Raw genomic sequence first — 19,468 nt, 5'->3', positions numbered from 1 at the left:
ATGCAGCTTACGTGGATCTGACCTGGTTTCCATAGTGCTCTTATTCATTTTTGTTTGTTAGCAACATTATATACAAAGTGTTGTTCTGTCACCCAAATATTAGCTCCATCACAGGTTTAATCTATTACATTCATTTGCTTTTAAAAATCAGTTTGGTACTGACACATAAGAACACATAAAACAGACTACTTTGGGGAGATCCAATAGGTGTTAACAAAATACTTTATTTATAGACAGAATAAGCAGTTACAATATTCCCCGACAATCAACGATGCAAACTAATCCGAGGATTCGTAGAACACACACTACTTTGTGGAGATTCAATGGGCGTTAACAAAATATATATTAATTTATTTACAGACAGAATAACCAGTTAAAAAACAATATTCCACAAAAAAACAATCATAAAAGTAAACTAAGCCTGCAGGGAAAAAGTGCAGGCAACATACAAATAAAAGCAATTTAGTGCAAATTCTTAGTGCATTTGGTGTTTCCTTAACAAAGATCCTAATTTCCTGCATAGTGCATTTCATTGTTCCTTGTTGGCTCAGAATGGTCACTGTGTGGTTTTATTTGTTCGCTTTTGGAGAGTTCAGCAGCCTTGATCTCTCATATGGGGTGCAGGGTGTAATGACAGGCTAATGAGAGGCTAGTTGCAAGCTTATCTGAGATGTGCTTACTTTTCTTATTGAAGCAATCCTATTTTTTAGATTCTCTCCTTTAAAACAGAATTACACACGGATTCGTACATTTTCAAATTTCTAGTTATGGGCCCACCACTGTCAATTATATCACAATAGCCGACACGATGAATAATGTAGATATAACATGAAGCATGTTCAACTACAAGCAACTTGAGATGATTGATAAGTAAATCCTGTAATGAATTTTAACATTCCTGGATAGATGACCTACATTAGCCTTATGCATGTGGAGGACTACAGATGAAATGATACACATGAGCAACCTTGAAATTCTTTGATAGATATGTCCTTCCTCGATTTCTAGCTGGGCACCTGATACTCGAGGGAACAAATCAACTTGGAATTTCAAGGTTGAAACTTCTACACTTCCAACTATGCATGTGAACCAAAACTCCCCTATTTACATCTGAAAGTTTTTTAAAACCCTTCTGCGCGAGTCAGATTATTTTTAATCGTGCAAGAGCAAGTAAGTGAACACTCTCTCAAGACTGGCTCTCACGAACACAGACATGGCTGTCTGGCAGAAAAATGCACACAGGAAGCTTGGCTTGTCAGTGCCAGAGCTCTCCCCTTTCAGTTTGAAGTGCTCCCACTCAAATACGGCAGTAGGGTGCAACTGAGAAGTGGACACGCATCATTCCACGAGATGTTCCAAGATGACATAAATGTATTAATGCAACCCCCTTGGCTGTGGCATGAACGAAAACGGCTAAACTCACACTCAAAATATATAAATATTTTCTGATTTTAAAAAAAACAACAACTCGTAATTGTACTTAAATATGCACTGTTAGCAACAAAAACAAAAGGTACAAAAACACTCAACCAATGTGAAACAATGCATCTTTGTTAGAGGGAATCCATCTGACCTTCACTGCACTGCAGCAGAAATCATTATGTGAAAAAATAAAGAGACATATTTTTTTAATGTGCTTACTTGGGACCTCATATTGACTTATGGAAAATCAAGGGTTATTTTGGCCTCCACAAAACCCCTCGATGGAAGGATTACCTAGTGACTACCAGGAACGCAGGGTAGGTGAATACACGTTCACGTCAGATTTCTGTCCTGCACCTTAGCAGTGACAAATGATCCCATTCAATATGGAATCTCAGCAGATTCATGTCTGAAGTGATGAAAGCTTAGTAATAACATCTGTGAGAGTGAGATCACGATGGAGTGATATGTGATGCCAAACTCTGACTACCCTCATTTGAAGTTGGTAAGCAGAGTTCAATGATGTGTGAGAACGTTGAAGGTGATAGAGCAGCGGAGTAGAGTTCAATGTCACAAAACTTCAGCAATATCACTAACTATGAAATCACAAAATCAATTATATATAATGGTTCTCCCTCAATAAAGGGGCCACCAAATATGAGATAATACCATTGTGGTATCGCTCCTTTAGCAAGGATGTCACTGAGTAGTTCACAGGAGAACAACACGTTGTCATACTATCAAAAAGACATCTCTGTATGTATCTATGGTTAGATTGTAGTTGTGTATGATATTACTCTATTAGTTATGACTTTAATGAAGATAGGACCATAGCGGAATGGCGCGATGGCACACTGTCAATAAAGACATACCCATAACTGTCATCATACTGTTATGACACATTGCATTTCATCAATAATTAGTTTTACAAATATAGAGTACCCGTTTTTTCTATAAGGAATTCTAAATAGAATATTATGAAAAATCTGAACACATAAGGTTAAACATTTCAAAGGTGTATAAAGTAGGGCTGCTGTGTGCAATTCATCCAAGTGCCAATAACATGGTACCATAAAATTGGAGGGAAAAAATGGTTATACCAATCTAGGAACACCCCTACTTGACTCACAGACTAATGTATTACCTTTGTGTTTTAGTATGTTGCATGTGAAATTGTGCTGATGTAGGTTTCTAAATTGTTTTTAAATTCTTTGAGAAGTAATAAACAAAATATACCATGTCAGTAATGACACCAGTCAATATAGTTGTGGTGGAATGAAGTATGAGGTCCTATCCTTAATATGCAGATCAGTCACTGGGGGATAGAAGTGGAATGCTTTTTGTTATACCATACCCACAGTGGTAGCGTTATGTAATGAGGCAGGTTAGCTAGCCATCTAAATGTAAAGCATATGTACATTTTCCAAACTAATTTTTAGTGGCCCTTAAGTAGGGTTTGTCTGCAGCTCCTTTATTGTCTAGACCAAACGTCCAATATTTGTATGAATTTATTTTGAAGACCAAAAAGCATTTGCTTACTGTTTTGCAAACCTGTTCTTTGTGTCAAAAGTGGCTCCATCACAATGTGCAAGTTGCATGGGAAGCCTAGAGGCTCAGACTACAAATTGTGCTTGCTCTTGTCTTTCATTCTGGTGATGGCGGAGTGGTGTTAGTGTGAATTGGCGAATAAGTCACACAATAAATGAATACCAGCAGCACAACAGCCACAATACGACAGGAAAGGCTATTAGCTAATCTGCCGGTGTTTCACAATGGGATCACACACATGCTTAACCATCGCAGCTAACCTTCCATCCATTCATGCTTAACCCTTCAGCCAACCTTCCCATCCATTATCTTGTTTTCCACATCCCATGCCAGTTGCTTCAGGTGTAGTTAGCGTTCTAGCTTGGGTTATATAGACATTATGATCCTTCCATGTTGTCTGTATATGCAATAGTGCTGTGAACAGTCCTACTATGCATTTGCGGGTACATATTTTACAACCCAACTGTTGTGTGTGACCCTCTCTCCTTGCAAAGCTTGATTTTTAGCAAACCACTGTGCTACACTGAACACATCTCCAGAAAAGAATAGCCGATTCACCTATGAGTACTGGATCAGAACTCGGTTTCATTTTCTTCCACAAGAGCAGGAGAAGCCAGATCTTTCTCAAAAGACAAGCAACTTCCAGTGAAATGGCCCTCATTCTTTTAGTAGACTGCAGCTGGGTACAATGCGTAACCTTTCACAAAGGTCACTCCTCTCCTCACCTAATTTAGGAGTACAGCCATTTCCAGAGTGCCTCTTCCCCCAATATGCAGATTTCCTCTTCATCCGCCGCTTTAAGATCAATCCTGCTTACTTTAATTTCTTCCTTCGGAGTTGCATTAGCTAAAGTGCATTGCCTTTTGCAGCTCCTTTCACCTCCACCTCATCAGTACTATCTCTGAAGAGTCCTGATTAGAGCTTCCTACTGGATGAAATAACCCAGTGGTTCATAGCACTAAAGAGTTGGATGATGTTTTTCCTTCATTCCGTAAATTGATGTTCCCGCCACTGTAGTGCACAGAGAAAGGTTCTATTATAATAGGCCCGTCCTCTGGTAGTTCAGCAGTAAACGTACCACAATTTGTCACCAATGTCATTCATCTGACAAGAGAGTAAACAGACTGTCAGGAGAATATGGATTCAGATGTGGTCTGCAATTTTTGCTTCTTTTTCAACTTAGGAAACACTTTCTTTCCTAATACATGTAAACGCTGGCACAGCATTATTTACCTCAACAGGTCCCTTTCGAGTCAAGATCTAGGCGGTTTACACTCTGGGTGGGACCACACTTTTTCCTACTCCCATATCCTTTTACATTCTATACAGAGGATTTTGACCAGGTAAAGTCTGCCTCTTGAGCATGCCATGCGCTGTCATTCTCTTACTTCTCCCACCGCAGAAAGATCAGTATGTCAGATCTATGTCCATTAAGGAGTAAGAATCAAGCAGATCGAAAAGGCTGCTGGAGCTGCCATTGGAAATTTGCAGGCTGATGGTTTCACTATTCAAGGAGGAGGCTCCTTCTCCCTGGATGAATTCATGAAAAAAACTGCAAAACCTGGGCACGATCTGGAAAAAAAAGAAAAATGTTATAATATATCGATCACTAACAGAATCTTCTTACAGACTAGACTCTCTCAGACTCGGATGAACAGCATACTCATTGCTTAACAGGACTGATAAGCAGTGCTTAATTTGTGCAAGTGGTTATAGGTACTGGGCACCCGCACTCATTTTGTGGGACTGGATCTTAATTTAATCATCAGCCTTTGACCCACATCATGAGACAGAAAGGCAGAAAGTGAGTGTGTTAAGGTTTAATGAATGAAATATTTGCTGAAAGGGAAGATTTATGGAACATCTTCTAGAAAGAAGAAGCAAACCTTAGAGTTGAAAGAGAAAGCAAGAGAAAGCAATAGAATCAAAGAGACAGTCAGAGGTGGATAAGGGTTGCAGTACAAAGTATAAGAGAATCCTTGACTGTAAGGTAACCAACAACTTTGAGCAACTGTGCAACACCGAAAAGATGGATGTTGCTGAGAGCTTAGCAGAGTAGTGTGAGAAAATACCTCTTTCTGTGTGCTCACCCCTATTTTATGCTGATATTGCTGTTTTTATAACTGTGAACACTGTGGCACTGCTGTCCAGGTCCCAGTGTATGTGAAATGTCACTTGTGGATTGCAGCACATGTTGTGCTATCCATTAGACTGTCAAAGGAAGCGGTCTTGAGGCCTTAGTGTGTATCCTGGCCCCTGCAGACACACCTGTCACAATAACCAGTTTTGAATAGAAAAAGCACTACGTTTAAATATATAAGAAGTCACTACTACACTACTAAATTGGACTTGTAGCAGAACAGGTTGGGTGGGTGATATTTAAAAGTGGTACATGCAAGTATTGAATGCTTACATGTACCTACACTGACTAGACCTCCCAAAACAATTTTCACAGTAAAGGGCTCTAGCTATCCTATGAGGAATAACTAAAGTGCAGAATACAATCATAAACCTGCCGTCTCCGGTTTGGGACAATGTACTGGAATAACTCAAAACTATTTTTAATGTTTAATTAATGTTTATACAAAATCTAATTCAGGGGTGAAATCGGTCTTTTAGTAAATATTTAGAAGAAGGGCCTTTTAGAAAGTTACTTTACATGCCTGGGCCTCCAGTGGGCTAATTAGCATTGGTTTGCTAGCACATGGTCCTGCCAGTACTTCCCCATAAATAGGTAGGTGTGACAACTACTCCTAGAGCAGGGAGAATGGCTTAGACCTGGGTGTAAGGTATGTGAAGGATATCATCTCATGAAGGACAGCTGGACGGGGTCCAGTAATTTCATTAACTTGAACAGGACCAGGGTGAGGCCTTGCCATTTATACTGGAGTATAGAGGGAGACCTGGGGAAGAGAAGCATTTTGTTCCATAGGCTTTCTGTAGTCAGTTTGGAGGGGGAGTTGGTCTCAGACCCAGTTTGATGTAGGTTGGGACTGCTAATTTCCTTAAGCATACCCATGGGTGGCATGCAGGCTCTCTTCGAGCGCAGAAATATTCTGCCATGTTGGATTTGCCTCGGAATAGTGCGCCGTGGAATAGTTTGCCGTAAGGACAACAGGATGTGCTGCAGAAGGGGGGCAAGGGTTGCCCCAGGGAATATTTTTCTAATTTTCTCCCATCAGCTTGCATATCCTCTGCTTGTAGTCCACACTGCAGGATACCCTAACTAACAGGCTTACCATTGCTCCGGACCAATCCCCCAAGCCTAAACCTTCTGATCTGATGTCATCTACAGGGGATAAGACGTCCTCCTGTACATCACACACTAGTAAAAACTAGTGGTTGCAGGAAAGTGTCAACTGAGCACAAGCATGCACAACTTAAGCCTCGTATTGAAAAAATATCCTCTTGTATATCTTTCTGAAGGCCTCATGTGTCATTCTGGTAATTGCGTTGCCCACCCCACAAAGCCCTACGTTCCCAAGAGTTTTGGAAGGGAGATGTGTAGTGATGAAGAGGATCTGACTTGCTCATCCCTGGCGAAAAGTGAGGAGGCAGCGATTAACATTGATCTAAACCCAGACTGCCAGTACACTAATGTTTTACAGCTACTGCCCACAACGTTGGACATCACCTCCCCATCTGAGCACCCTCTATCAGAAGGCTCTTGCATCCTAGATCTAAATGGTGAAGCAATTCTCGATTCCCTGGAATTGTGTCACCTGAAGTCTCAATTGCGTTTTGCCTAGTAGACAAATCAGTTAGATTTACATTCAAAGCTGCGTGTCATAAACCAGGGGTTTCCCACATTTTCAGTAATACGAGTCCCTTATATTTATTGCAATTGATCCAGAGCTACTAATATTAGTGTTGTACACATGAGACAAGATTACATTAGTGGCCACCTATGCAAGATTACCACCTGTGATCACCTCAGTGAAAGATTGCCAGCAGTAATGTATAAAAGGCTTACTAAATTTTAAATCTGCAAGGGTAATACAAAACAGAAACAGATGCAATTCCCACTAGAGCCAAAGCAGTAATACCAAGGTAATAATATTTTTTGTAATAAGTCTATTGGTGTTGCATGATCTATCATTCACATTTCAGCTTTAAATTTATTTTGGAAATTATGGGTTCTGAAAATACACACTTATCTATTTTGGTATACATATAGTAATTCAACCAAGCAAAAGTTTGTAATTTAGTACAATTGGGTGAACACACAAGAGCTACTCAAATGTAGCAGGAGAGCACTAGGAGGTCCCAAGCTACTCTTTGGGAAAGCCTGCTATAGACCCATCTTGGGGACAAACTCTATTCCACTCAAGAGGTAGAACCATCCTCATCTTCTTTATCTTTCATTCATTCATTCATTCAGGTCATGGACATAGGACGAGCAACAGTAATGTTATTAAGTGTTGCCATGATCATGTCCTCAACATAAAAGGCCCTTTGTGATGCTGTTGGACCTAGTGGACAGTAGTGTCTTGACCTAGGGCTCAATCAACCTCACTTTGATAAGACACTGAACCCAAAGAGTACTTTTTCTTCTGCAAGATGCCAACACCACCCACTCCGCTGAATGCAGAAGTCCATTCTTATGCACACGAAACCCAAGATTACCAACATTGGTGTCAACAAATACTATAACTCAATCAGCAGTTTCCTCTTCGGTGAGCCCTTATTGAAAGACATTTCAAAGTCTGATAATGTCTTGCCTTTTCTGGCCTGCATCCAATCTAAAATTAAAAGTTTTCTTCATAAGATGGGTTTTTGAATTTGCCTGTGTTGGGATGGAGTTCTCCACCAGTCCCTGAGACCAGCCCTTTCACTGCTTCTTCCCTCACAGCCATGTTGGTCTAAACTCCCATATCTGTGAAGGAAGATTCTTGGGAATAAGAAGAGGAGAAGTCCATGGAGACAAACACAGCAGAGGCAACCTATAGCCCCCTGAAATCCCTTTTAGTTTTAATTCAAGTAAACGTTCTTTATCTAGGTGTCCTCCTCCATTTTTGCCAGTTGGGATTGGCATTGCTTCCCCTTTGTACTTCACTAATCTTCAAACCATAGTGTCTTTCTTCATAATCATGATGGCTCAATTTCGTAACACCCTTCATTTTTACCTGTTCCTCACTATCAATCTCCTCCATTCACCAGGCTTCATAATGAACTCCAAGAGCCAAACTATTAAAGTTACGGTGAGGGTAATGCCCTTGTGCGCACAGTGAGGTATTACTGTAAGACTCTGAAACTACCTATTTAATTATTTGGCGCTCAACTCCCCGCGGCTCACCGTACAAGCCACTCCTCATACAACTACAACTACAGATAGAAGGAGCGTCAGAAAGTGTCATTAAATTATCGCACACATATTAGTGCTATCATAAGAAATCATAACAAATTATTACAATTCAGTTTCTATAGACAATGACAATATGTTCCCAATCAGTTTCTCTATACACAAAACATTGGGAATTTTATTATACTGGACTCACTTAAAATTGAGTCCAGTATAATAAAATACGGAGTGCTGATACCCAAGATATTCGAGTGGTGAACTTTCGTAGAAGATCAGAAACTTTGCCCTCAATATGATCATGCTTAATGAGTTTGATTTCTCATTTAATGTAACTTTCGATAAATCGTGGGGTGCATTAGGATCACAGCATGCATAGATTTCTCATTTTTTACGTTTTTAGATTAAATGAAACAACCTCATCGAGACGTGCTCACCTTTTATAAGCATTATAGATTGTGATATAGGCAGGGTTCAGTTTTTTTCATCATACGCGTTGAATGATATGTCAATTGGCCTACATAGACAATGTACAATGGGATGGTTTGGCTGCTTAGAATGGCATATAGGCAGGGATTTAATGTTTGGAACCAAGACGGATGTTATCTTATTCTTGTATAAATTTGGAGTATGTCTGATTTTATATTTCTTTTCCCATTACAGCCATGATGATGTCCCGGATGAGACGAAACGTGTAGGCTGTGGATTATGAAAAGGAGATCATGAATTGCATCATGTTGTGATTTTGCAAAACTATATTCATTTATCAAATAATCATTGTTCTCAAATGTGAAAATGTTGTGTATAGAGAAACTGATTGGGACATATTGCCATTGTCTATAGAAACTGAAATGAACTCCAAGAGGTCTGTCTGCTTCTCTTCCAAAAAGAAGGATTTTGTGGGGTTCTTTGTAGGTCCACGCTTCTGTGTTTCCCGAGACTCCTCAGGGACAAACTCTGCTGAATTCAGAGGGAGCTCTGTCTAGTCCTCCCTCATTGTCCCTGTCCTTGTGAAATCGAGTTAGCCTCATAGACTCATTTCCTCCATACAGGCTCTATTTAAGGGCCCACTAAAATAGAGAGCCTTTTAAAAATGGAAAGTTCTCTGTTGCCAGGGTCTTTCCTATTGCACTCAGATTACTCTGGGAGGGACTGCGGGGGGACATTTAAGCTGGCGGTTAATGAACATGGAATCTTGAAATGGCAAGACCATTTTTATCTCCTTTCTGTATCTAGTTATAGAATCAGATGTGAGAAACCTCAGCAAGGGTGCCAACCTCTAGGGCCTCTCTACAGGGGCTCTGGTTCCAAGAGTAATCTTCTGTCCATACCAACTCTTAGTAACATCTTGCAGGAACCTTCATTAACAAAAGCTTGCTCTAACACAAGTCTAACTACTGTAGCCTCCTCTGGATGAACAGCATATCAGCTGTCCGATACATGAATAGACTGGGAAGGCTTGATTTAGGGAAGCTAGCTGCTTTCTACCTGAACCTGTACATTTTTACCTAAAAAGGAACTTTACAATCAATGTGGAATATCTTATGGCAATTCCAATATTACAATCTGCTGAAGAATTAGATTGAAAGATTTGGGCTAAATAGCCAATGTACTGGGTATTGAATCACAGTGCTATTGTTAAAAAGCAAGCATAGAGCAAATACTTTACAAAATTCCCAAAAGCCTTTAAAACGAAGATTAAATTAAACAATCTGAAGTAGAACATTCAAAATGGCAGCACAACAAAAGGCCCTTCATAGTAGCAACGATTCTGACATTGTAAGGATGGTAGTAAGCACAAACGCACAGGAGATAATTGCACTACCAAGGTGACTACACCAACAAGCCGTGTAGTGATGCCAAAGAAGTAAAAGTGTACAGAGGTGGGGGGAGGCGAGGGTGCATGGAAGGTAGGACCTCTATTTTGGCCCATCATTTAGAAGAGAAGTAACTTTTGGTGAGGGATGTAAGGTTGGTGGGAAAAGGGTCTTTCCCCGTAAAACATTTTTTTTTTGCCTTGGAGGGTATTCATCTGGTTGAATTAACCAACATGAGCAATGTAATCCTAACACAAATTTCATCATCCAGATTTTGGCAATCTAAGGTTTAAAATTATCTAGCCCACCCCCAATTCCTCATGACCCTGTCTAATACATTATGCCACTCGCCATAGTTTGGCCGTCCCATCCATAATATCCTGCCCATCTCTGTCAAGCATTAGTATTGTGTCAGACTTCACCACCCCAACTTTCAGCCATCAGACCTCCCCCACCTGGTCACTGATTTGGCCCCCAGTGTAAATGGTAAGAGGAATCTGAAAGTTGACACAGCAAAGAAGTGCCATTTGTTTGCCTTAGCTATAAGTGACAAACTACAGTACAAACAAATATGTACTAACAAAATATTGACAGGAAGCTGAAAAAGCATGGAAAATAAATAGGTTTAAAAAAAGCAGTCTTTCCTCACCTTCACTAGAATCAGCTTCTTCTCCTTGGGTTTCTCCGTCAGCCATTGCCCAAAGCAGAGGTAGAGGCTGTAGTCCGGTGATGCACGACGTGTCTGTTGTCGGTATTCTTTCAACTCTGTAACATATTAATCGGGCACATTTAGCAACAGAGTGAAAACCATTAAAACAAATGGAATGCATTTATATAACAGCTATGAATTTCTTTCCTATATTGATGTCCTTTGAGGTTGTGACACCAACTAAGTGGATCACGCCACATGAGATAATACAGTATTTTCAAAATAACTCATAATTGGGGTATAGGGCAGTGAGAGGCAAGCAGGAAAATGAGGACACACATTTAAAAGCACACATGAAAGAAAATCTGCTCTCCTGCAATGGTCAAAACACCAGCAGACAAAGCCAGAGTAAGAAATGTTGTGGCTGCATTTCAAGCTGTTTTGGGAAGGGATCGCAATGAGAGGCTAAGAATTGCAGCCCACCCTCCCCAAAATGTTACTCTCGGAAGAAAGGACAGAGATTGACACATTACATGGAGATGATAGTAGTGGGTGGAGTCAGTGTGGGGTGCAAATGGGCTGATAATTGGGGCGGTAGAGGATTCCTCAATCAAGGCATGTAAAGGGATGCTTGGAGAATGTGACTTGATGATTTCCAAGGGGTGACAGAGGAGGCAAACAGGATGATATGCAAGGTCCAGTGATTTGTGTTTATAGGAGGGTTGTATGGTGGGGTGGTAGCGGTGTAAAGTCCCTAAGGTCTGACGCCATTTTATGTAGACCCTGACTCCTTGTTAGTTAATAGAGGTCGCAATCTTTCCCATTCATACACATGAAATTTGCTATATTCCCTGATCTATGCATAATCATTGTTATGCCTTCCCTTAGACACAGGTACCACTAGCCCTTATCTTTCTTAGAACTGTGAAAGTGTCAAACCACTCGATTAATGACATAGATACAACACGTGATGCAACATTCGTCTGAATTAAATGTCTATTCTATCAAGGTTAAATAAGAACACATGCAGGCATGTAACCAATATATTGTGGCCAGAATTGACATCCTTTTACTTTATATGTTCATAAGGAAACATCTGGGATGCACACCTTGATGCACAAAATCTATGTAAGACATTCCTAAACCTATGTCAGAAATTCCAATTTCTGATATGATTGAGGGGCTTATTTACAAGCACCTTGTGCCACCGATGCACTACTTTTTGTGACACACCAGCGGTGCATTTTACTGCCCCATATTTACAAGGGAAGGAAAAGCCACCCTGCATGACTTTTCCCCTCCTTGTAATTATGGCCTCTTTACACGTAGCACTTTGCGTGAAAGGGCATTCCATGGGTGTTGCTGTGGGTGTTCCCATGCAACACCCATGGAACCAGACACAAGAAATTGTAAACCTTGAAATGCGTCTGAATGCTACGCCCCCCCATGGGAGACGTAGGGAGACGCAACGAGTTGAAATGTATTAATTTCTCCTAGTTTTTTTCCCCTTTCTACATGTGCTGCATTCTGCAGCACACATAGAACGAGGAAATCACCTCTGGTGATTGTTTATGTACAGGAAAGTGTCCCTTCCTGCACATAAACAATCATTAAAAAAGGAAAACGCTACTTACCAGTATGCATCTGTTCTTGGCATGTAGAGCTGCAGAGTTACACACTGTACATAGATCGCCACCTAGTGTTGGGCCCGGAGGTCTGCAGTTGTTTTTGTCCTGAAAAGTCTTTGGAAGTCACAGGATAGCGGACTCCTCCTTTGGACAATAGTGCGCATGGGCATCTGCTCCATCCTTAGATTGTTTTTCGCCAGCAGGGAAATGATGGAGTTTGTGAGAAACAGAAAGGATGCTCATGTAATCTGTATCTAATTAAGATAATACTGGAATAGATAAAGGCAGGTGGGTGTGTGTAACTCTGCAGCTCTACATGCCAAGAACAGATGCATACTGGTAAGTAGCATTTTCCGTTCGAGGCACATGAGCTGCAGATTACACACTGGATTGTATAGCAGTACCCACTGTTAGCGGCGACCACCTGTATCTGTTGCAGTAGTTTGAAACAGTGTTTTGAGTACAGCCTGGCCCACAGTAGCTTGTTGTGTGGTTTGCAGATTTACACAATAATGTTTTGTGAATGTGTGCGGTGTAGACCATGTGGCTGCTTTGCATATGTCATCTAGGGGAATGTTCCCTAAAAATGCCATTGAAGCCCCTATCTTTCTAGTAGAGTGGGCTTCAGGAGGAATAGATAATGTACGTTTAGCTTTGTGGTAGCAAATTTGTATACATTTGACAATTCATCTAGCTATCCCCGATTTTGATATGGGGTTACCTTTGTGTGGTGGCGAGAAAGATCCAAAAATGTGTTTACTTTTACGAAAGGATTGTGTTCTTTCAATGTAGTAAAGCAATGCTCTTTTGACATCTAAAGTATGAAGAGCCCGTTCTGGTAGTGTCTGTGGCTGCGAAAATAATACTGGCAGCTCTACAGATTGATTGAGATGGAAGGGTGAAATGACTTTTGGAAGGAATTTAGGATTGGTACGGAGAACAACCTTATTATGATGCATTTGCAGAAAAGGTTCTTGAACGGTTAATGCTTGGAGCTCACTAACTCTTCTTAGAGAAGTAATAGCTACTAGGAAAGCAACTTTCCAAGTTAAGAATTGCAACTCACATTTATGTAAAGGTTCAAATGGAGGTCCCATTAACCATGTGAGAACAATGTTTAAATTCCACACCGGTGAAGGTGGTGCTCTGGGAGGAATTATTCTTTTGAGGCCCTCCATAAAAGCTTTTATGGCAGGTACTCTAAAGAGTGATAGATGTTGTCTATTTTGTAGGTGTGCTGCAATGGCAGCAATATGCAGTCTAATAGATGTGTACGCTAAGTTACATCTTTGGAGGTGTAATAAGTATCCTATGATGTGTTGAATAGACAAATCTAGAGGATTTATGTCGTTGTTATGGCAGTATATTACAAAACGCTTCCACTTGGCTGGATAACATGCCCTAGTAGAGGGACGTCTAGCTTCTTTAATGATGCTCATACAGTCAGGAGGAAGGTTAAGATAACCGAACTCTAGGACTTCAGGAGCCAGATCGCTAGGTTGAGCTGAGTTGGGTCTGGGTGTCTGATTTCCCCACGGTTCTGGGTTAGGAAGCGTGTAGAGAGGCGTAGCTTTTGGTGCGGTACCACAGATAGTTGCAGCAGTGTGGTGTACCACGGTTGCCTGGCCCAAGTTGGAGCAACTAGAATGAGAGTGACGAAATGTTGCTGAAGTTTGCGCACCACTAGTGGAAGCAGTGGGAGAGGTGGAAAGCGTACACAAATTTGCCGGACCAGTTCATCTATATCGAATTGCCTTTGGACAGCGGGTGTGGATACCTGGCGGCGAAGGATGGGCATTTGGCATTTCTGTGGGTGGCGAAGAGGTTATCTGAGGTTGTCCCCATATCTGAAAGAACGGTTGAAGAACTTGTGGATGAAGTTCCCACTCGTGGATCTGTTGTGTCTATCAGCTTAACAGATCGGCCATGGTGTTTTGTACCCCTGGAACATGTTGGGCTAAAAGGTAGATGTTCCGAGGTATAGCCCATCTCCATATCTGCTGCGCTAACTGAGAGAGTTGCAGAGAGTGTGTCCCTCCTTGTTTGTTTATGTAGTACATGGCTGTCATGTTTTCTGTGCGGACTAAGACAGCTTTGCCCGATATGTGCTAGAAAAATGACTCGTAACTCCAGCTGGTTGTTGTGGAGTAACTTTTGTTGTGGTGTCCACCTTACTTGCATGGTGTGCTGCAGTAGGTGGGCTCCCCAGCCGGAGAGCGATGCGTCCGCTGTCATGACTATCTGAGGAACTGGCTCTAGGAACGGTCGCCCTTTGGAAAGGCTTTTGGTGTTCCACCATTGCAGAGAGCGGTGTGTTCAACCGTCTACCAACACTAAGTCTGTTAATTGACCCTGAGCCTGGTTCCATTGTTGTGCTAGGTACTCTTGAAGAGGACGCATCTGTAGTCTTGCACGATGAATATGCAAGAGGCCATCATTCCTATGAGTTGCATGAACACTTGAGCTGGAAGACAGTGTTGCAGTTCGAATTTGGTTAGAAGAGCTTGCATATTTGTTATCCTGGCAGGAGAGGGATAAGCTAGCGCTGTGGAGGTGTTTACTGTGGCACCTAGATATTGTTGTATGTGGGACGGTTGCAGGTGAGACTTGGTGTGGTTTACTGTGAACCCCAAGTCGTGGAGTAGTTGGATGGTGGTGTGAGTGTGTTGTACACACTGACTGTATGAGCTGACTTTTATGAGCCAGTCGTCGAGATATGGGAAGACGTGAATAGGCTGTCTTCTTAAGTGCGCAGCCACTACTGCAAGGCACTTGGTAAACACTCTTGGTGCTGTTGTGACCCCGAATGGGAGTACTTTGAATTGATAGTGCTGATTGTCTAGTACAAATCTGAGGTGCTTTCTGTGAGCTGTGTGAATGGGAATGTGAAAATATGCATCCTTGAGATATATAGTGGCAAGGAAGTCGTTTTGTAAAAGGAGAGGAAGAACCTGCTGGAGTGTGACCATATGGAAGTGGTATGATTGTATGTACAGGTTCAGTGGTCTGATATCGAGAATGGGCCTTAGAGATCCATCCTTTTTTGGAATTAGAAAGTATAGGGAGTAAACTCCTCTGTTTTGCTGATGCAATGGAACTGGTTCTATTGCGTTTTTTTGTAGGAGGAATGTTACTACTTGCCTGAGTAGTATCAAATGTTCTTGTGACATTGGACGCTGCTTAGGTGGTATGTTTGGGGGGGGGGGGGTAGATGTTAGTCCAAGACAGTAACCTGACTGAATTATTTATTGCACCCACCTGTCTGATGTGATGTTGGTCCAGACTGGCAGGAATTGTTATAGTCTTCTCCCAACTGGAGTGAAATGTGTTGGGGGAAGGGGAGGGAAGTCATTGGGCAGGGGTGGAGGCAGAGCGGTAGTTGTAGGTTTTGCCTCTGCCCTTTATGTTGTTACCTCTGTAACCACCTCTTCAGTAGCCCCTACAGTAGGTGGATTGTGTAGGGGCTTTGTAAGAAGTAGCGGGGCTGTCTGAGGGGTATCCTCTGGTGGTGCCTCTGTAAGATGAGCGGCGAAAGGAGCGTCTGGGAGCTTGCGACGGCAAGGCTCCCATAGATTTAGCTGTGTCTGTATCTTTTTTCAACAGATATGTCCACATTAGGCCCAAATAAGTGTGGCTCATCAAAGGATTGGTTGAGGATGGCACTTTATACTTCAGGTTTGAAACCTGAAATGCGTAACCAAGAATGACTACGCAATAGGACACTGGTATTAATTGCCCTTAAAGCAGTATCTGCTGCATCTAGAGCACAACGAATAGAGGTATTCGTGATGTTTTTACCCTCTTGTATAAGCTCATGTGCCCTGTTTTTGAATTTATCTGGAAGGTGCTGCATTATTGATTCTAATTCATCATAATGTGCTCTGTCGTATCTTGCCAGTAATGCTTGAGTATTGGCAATACACCAAATGTTCGCTGCCTGTGACGCTGTTCTTTTACCTGATGCGTCAAGGAGCTTAGACTCTTTATCTGGTGGGTGAGCCTCGCCTGATGTTTGTGAATTTGCTCTTTTGCATGCAGTAGAGACTACAATGGAGTCTAATGGGGCAGGCCCTTTAATGTAGGCCGGATCTGAAGGGGCAGCCTTATATTTTTTCTCAATTCGGGGGTTGATGATTCGAGCCCTAACTGGATCTTTAAAGACTTCTGGCGCGTGCTTAGTAACATCTTTAAGCATGGGTAAAATTGATGTGGACCTTTGTGCATTGTCAAAGGTATCTAGAAGGAAGTCTTCTTCTACTGGGTCAGTATGTAGGTCAACCCCATGGTATTGGGCAACCCTATGTACTAGTTGATTAAATCCCATAGTGTTCTCTGGTGGAGAAGGCCTGGAGGGATATATGTCGTCTTGTGGGACATTAAGGAAATCTGGGGTGCTATAATCATCCCAAGGGTCAGGTGAGCCAGGAGGTCTAGAAGGATCTGGTGGCTCACTATCTGCACCACCCCCTGTATCATCAGAGGTGTCATTCTTGATATCATCGTCTGCTAACGGAGTAGGAGAAGGTGTAGGGGAGTCATGTGGTAGGGGAGGAGGTGGTGAAGGGATATGAGGTGGAGGAGGAGTAAGAGGAGGAGGAGGAGGAGGAGAAGGTATCCTTAAAGGAGAGGTTGCAATGTCCTTTTTCTTTGGATGAGGAGCAGGTGCAGGCGTGTCCAATGGTCGTTTTTTAGAACTAAGTTAGTCGACCAGTTTTTGGATCTTTAACCAGAGTCTTCTGTATAGGGTCTAGATGGAATAAGTCCTCTGTGAGAGGTAGATCCTTTGGTGCCGAGGGCTTTTTCGGCGCCGAGCTGTGAGGATCTTTTGTCTTTAAAACATGTTCTCTAGCAGTGTCTTTAGCCGTTGTAACATTTGTTATTTTCGGCTCCGATGGTTCTCAGTTCCGATGGTTTTTTCGGCTCCGATGGTTTTGTCGGCTCCAAGGGTTTTTTCGGCTCCGAAGCTTGGGAGTCGGCTGGCAATTTCTTGCTCTACTCAGAGTGTGTTTTTGGTGCCAAGGAGCCGGTGCTAGTCTTCGGCGCCTAGTGCTTAGATGTGGAAGCAGCTGGCGTGGAGGAAGACGACGCTTTCTTTTTCGGTGCCGGTAGGTGTGCACCGGTACTAGGGGTAGGCTGACTCGAGCCCGAGTCGCCTAAAGGCTTATTAGGCTTCTTTGCCAAGCTTGAAGGCGGGGCATGGGAAGCAGTGTCTCGGTGTGCACCCGGGCCCGAGGGCGAGGGTGTGACCGTAGCCTTTTTAGAAGGTGTCGAGGAAGGGTCGGGGTCGACGTTCTTACTTATGACCCTCTGAGCCCGAGTGATGTCCTCAACGTCTGATTCTTCGGCCTCGGAGTTGCTGTTGATGCCATATTCTTGTTGTTACTCTGGGACGTCGACGCCCTCTTCAAAGATGTCGTCTGGAAACGAAGCTGGCGAGCGAATCATTGTTCTTTGAGCTCGGTCCTGAATCGTCTTCTTGGAGCGGAAAGAGGCACAAGCGGAACAGTCTCTGGCCTCGTGCTCCGGTGAGAGGCAAAGGTTGCACACCTCATGCAGATCGGTGTGGGGAAACTTGGACCCACATCGAGGACACTTTTTAAAAGCGTGGAAGGGTATACTCAGATGTGAGTCCCTTGCTCATGGCACCATCAGGATTCAAGCAAGCCGGGCCGACGACGCCTGAAATGGCAGAAACCGGTCCCCGGAATCTTGTTTCCTTCCCAGTACAAGAATTGGCTTGGTAGTTTGGTTTGCCCTGTTCCCATCATGCACTGGGACAGGAACAGACTAATTTGCATATAGCCAAGTTCTGAGCTGGGATGGTGCAGTGAGCTAAAAAACGGTGATGGATCAAGCCCTGATCTTTGGACTGGGTAAGAGTGGTCTGCTTAATTCAGGCACTCTGTTCATCACCACCCCCTTTTCTGAATCATTTTGTCCACCATAAGCGTGGAAGGGTATACTCAGATGTGAGTCCCTTGCTCATTGCACCATCAGGATTCAAGCAAGCCGGGCCGACGACGCCTGAAATGGCAGAAACCGGTCCCCGGAAGCTTGTTTCCTTCCCAGTACAAGAATTGGCTTGGTAGTTTGGTTTGCCCTGTTCCCATCATGCACTGGGACAGGAACAGACTAATTTGCATATAGCCAAGTTCTGAGCTGGGATGGTGCAGTGAGCTAAAAAACGGTGATGGATCAAGCCCTGATCTTTGGACTGGGTAAGAGTGGTCTGCTTAATTCAGGCACTCTGTTCATCACCACCCCCTTTTCTGAATCATTTTGTCCACCATAAGCGTGGAAGGGTATACTCAGATGTGAGTCCCTTGCTCATTGCACCATCAGGATTCAAGCAAGCCGGGCCGACGACGCCTGAAATGGCAGAAACCGGTCCCCGGAAGCTTGTTTCCTTCCCAGTACAAGAATTGGCTTGGTAGTTTGGTTTGCCCTGTTCCCATCATGCACTGGGACAGGAACAGACTAATTTGCATATAGCCAAGTTCTGAGCTGGGATGGTGCAGTGAGCTAAAAAACTGTGATGGATCAAGCCCTGATCTTTGGACTGGGTAAGAGTGGTCTGCTTAATTCAGGCACTCTGTTCATCACCACCCCCTTTTCTGAATCATTTTGTCCACCATAAGCGTGGAAGGGTATACTCAGATGTGAGTCCCTTGCTCATTGCACCATCAGGATTCAAGCAAGCCGGGCCGACGACGCCTGAAATGGCAGAAACCGGTCCCCGGAAGCTTGTTTCCTTCCCAGTACAAGAATTGGCTTGGTAGTTTGGTTTGCCCTGTTCCAATCATGCACTGGGACAGAAACAGACTAATTTGCATATAGCCAAGTTCTGAGCTGGGATGGTGCAGTGAGCTAAAAAACGGTGATGGATCAAGCCCTGATCTTTGGACTGGGTAAGAGTGGTCTGCTTAATTCAGGCACTCTGTTCATCACCACCCCCTTTTCTGAAATACTTTTTAAATGGCGTCCTTTCCATGAGCTGGAAGATGAGGCCTAGGTAGGCCCGAAGACCTTCGGCGACGACCGGAATCGAAGACTTCGGATTTGAAGAGTAGCGTCGATTGGAAACGCGCTCGAAAACAATACCGTC

The 19,468-nt window shown here is 42.9% G+C and overlaps 1 protein-coding gene across 1 annotated transcript in view; it reads right to left on the bottom strand.

Moving 5' to 3' along the window:
- Nucleotides 1-204: 204 nt before the first annotated feature.
- Nucleotides 205-19,468, bottom strand: part of LOC144823914 (interferon regulatory factor 3-like) — a 49,503-nt gene continuing 30,239 nt past the window's right edge. Inside the window, exons 11-12 of the mRNA XM_078682824.1 lie at nt 10,736-10,851; nt 205-4,542 (exon numbers count right to left, since the gene is read on the bottom strand). Of these exons, the coding sequence (XP_078538950.1) occupies nt 4,378-4,542; nt 10,736-10,851 (281 nt within the window). The 3' untranslated portion in view covers nt 205-4,377. The remainder of the gene's footprint in view (nt 4,543-10,735; nt 10,852-19,468) is intronic.

The sequence above is a fragment of the Lissotriton helveticus genome, chromosome 3_1 (assembly GCF_964261635.1).
Source record: "Lissotriton helveticus chromosome 3_1, aLisHel1.1, whole genome shotgun sequence".
Taxonomy (NCBI): Eukaryota; Metazoa; Chordata; class Amphibia; order Caudata; family Salamandridae; genus Lissotriton; species Lissotriton helveticus.
Note: the sequence above shows the minus strand (reverse complement) of the source record. Positions and strands in the feature narration are given on the sequence as shown.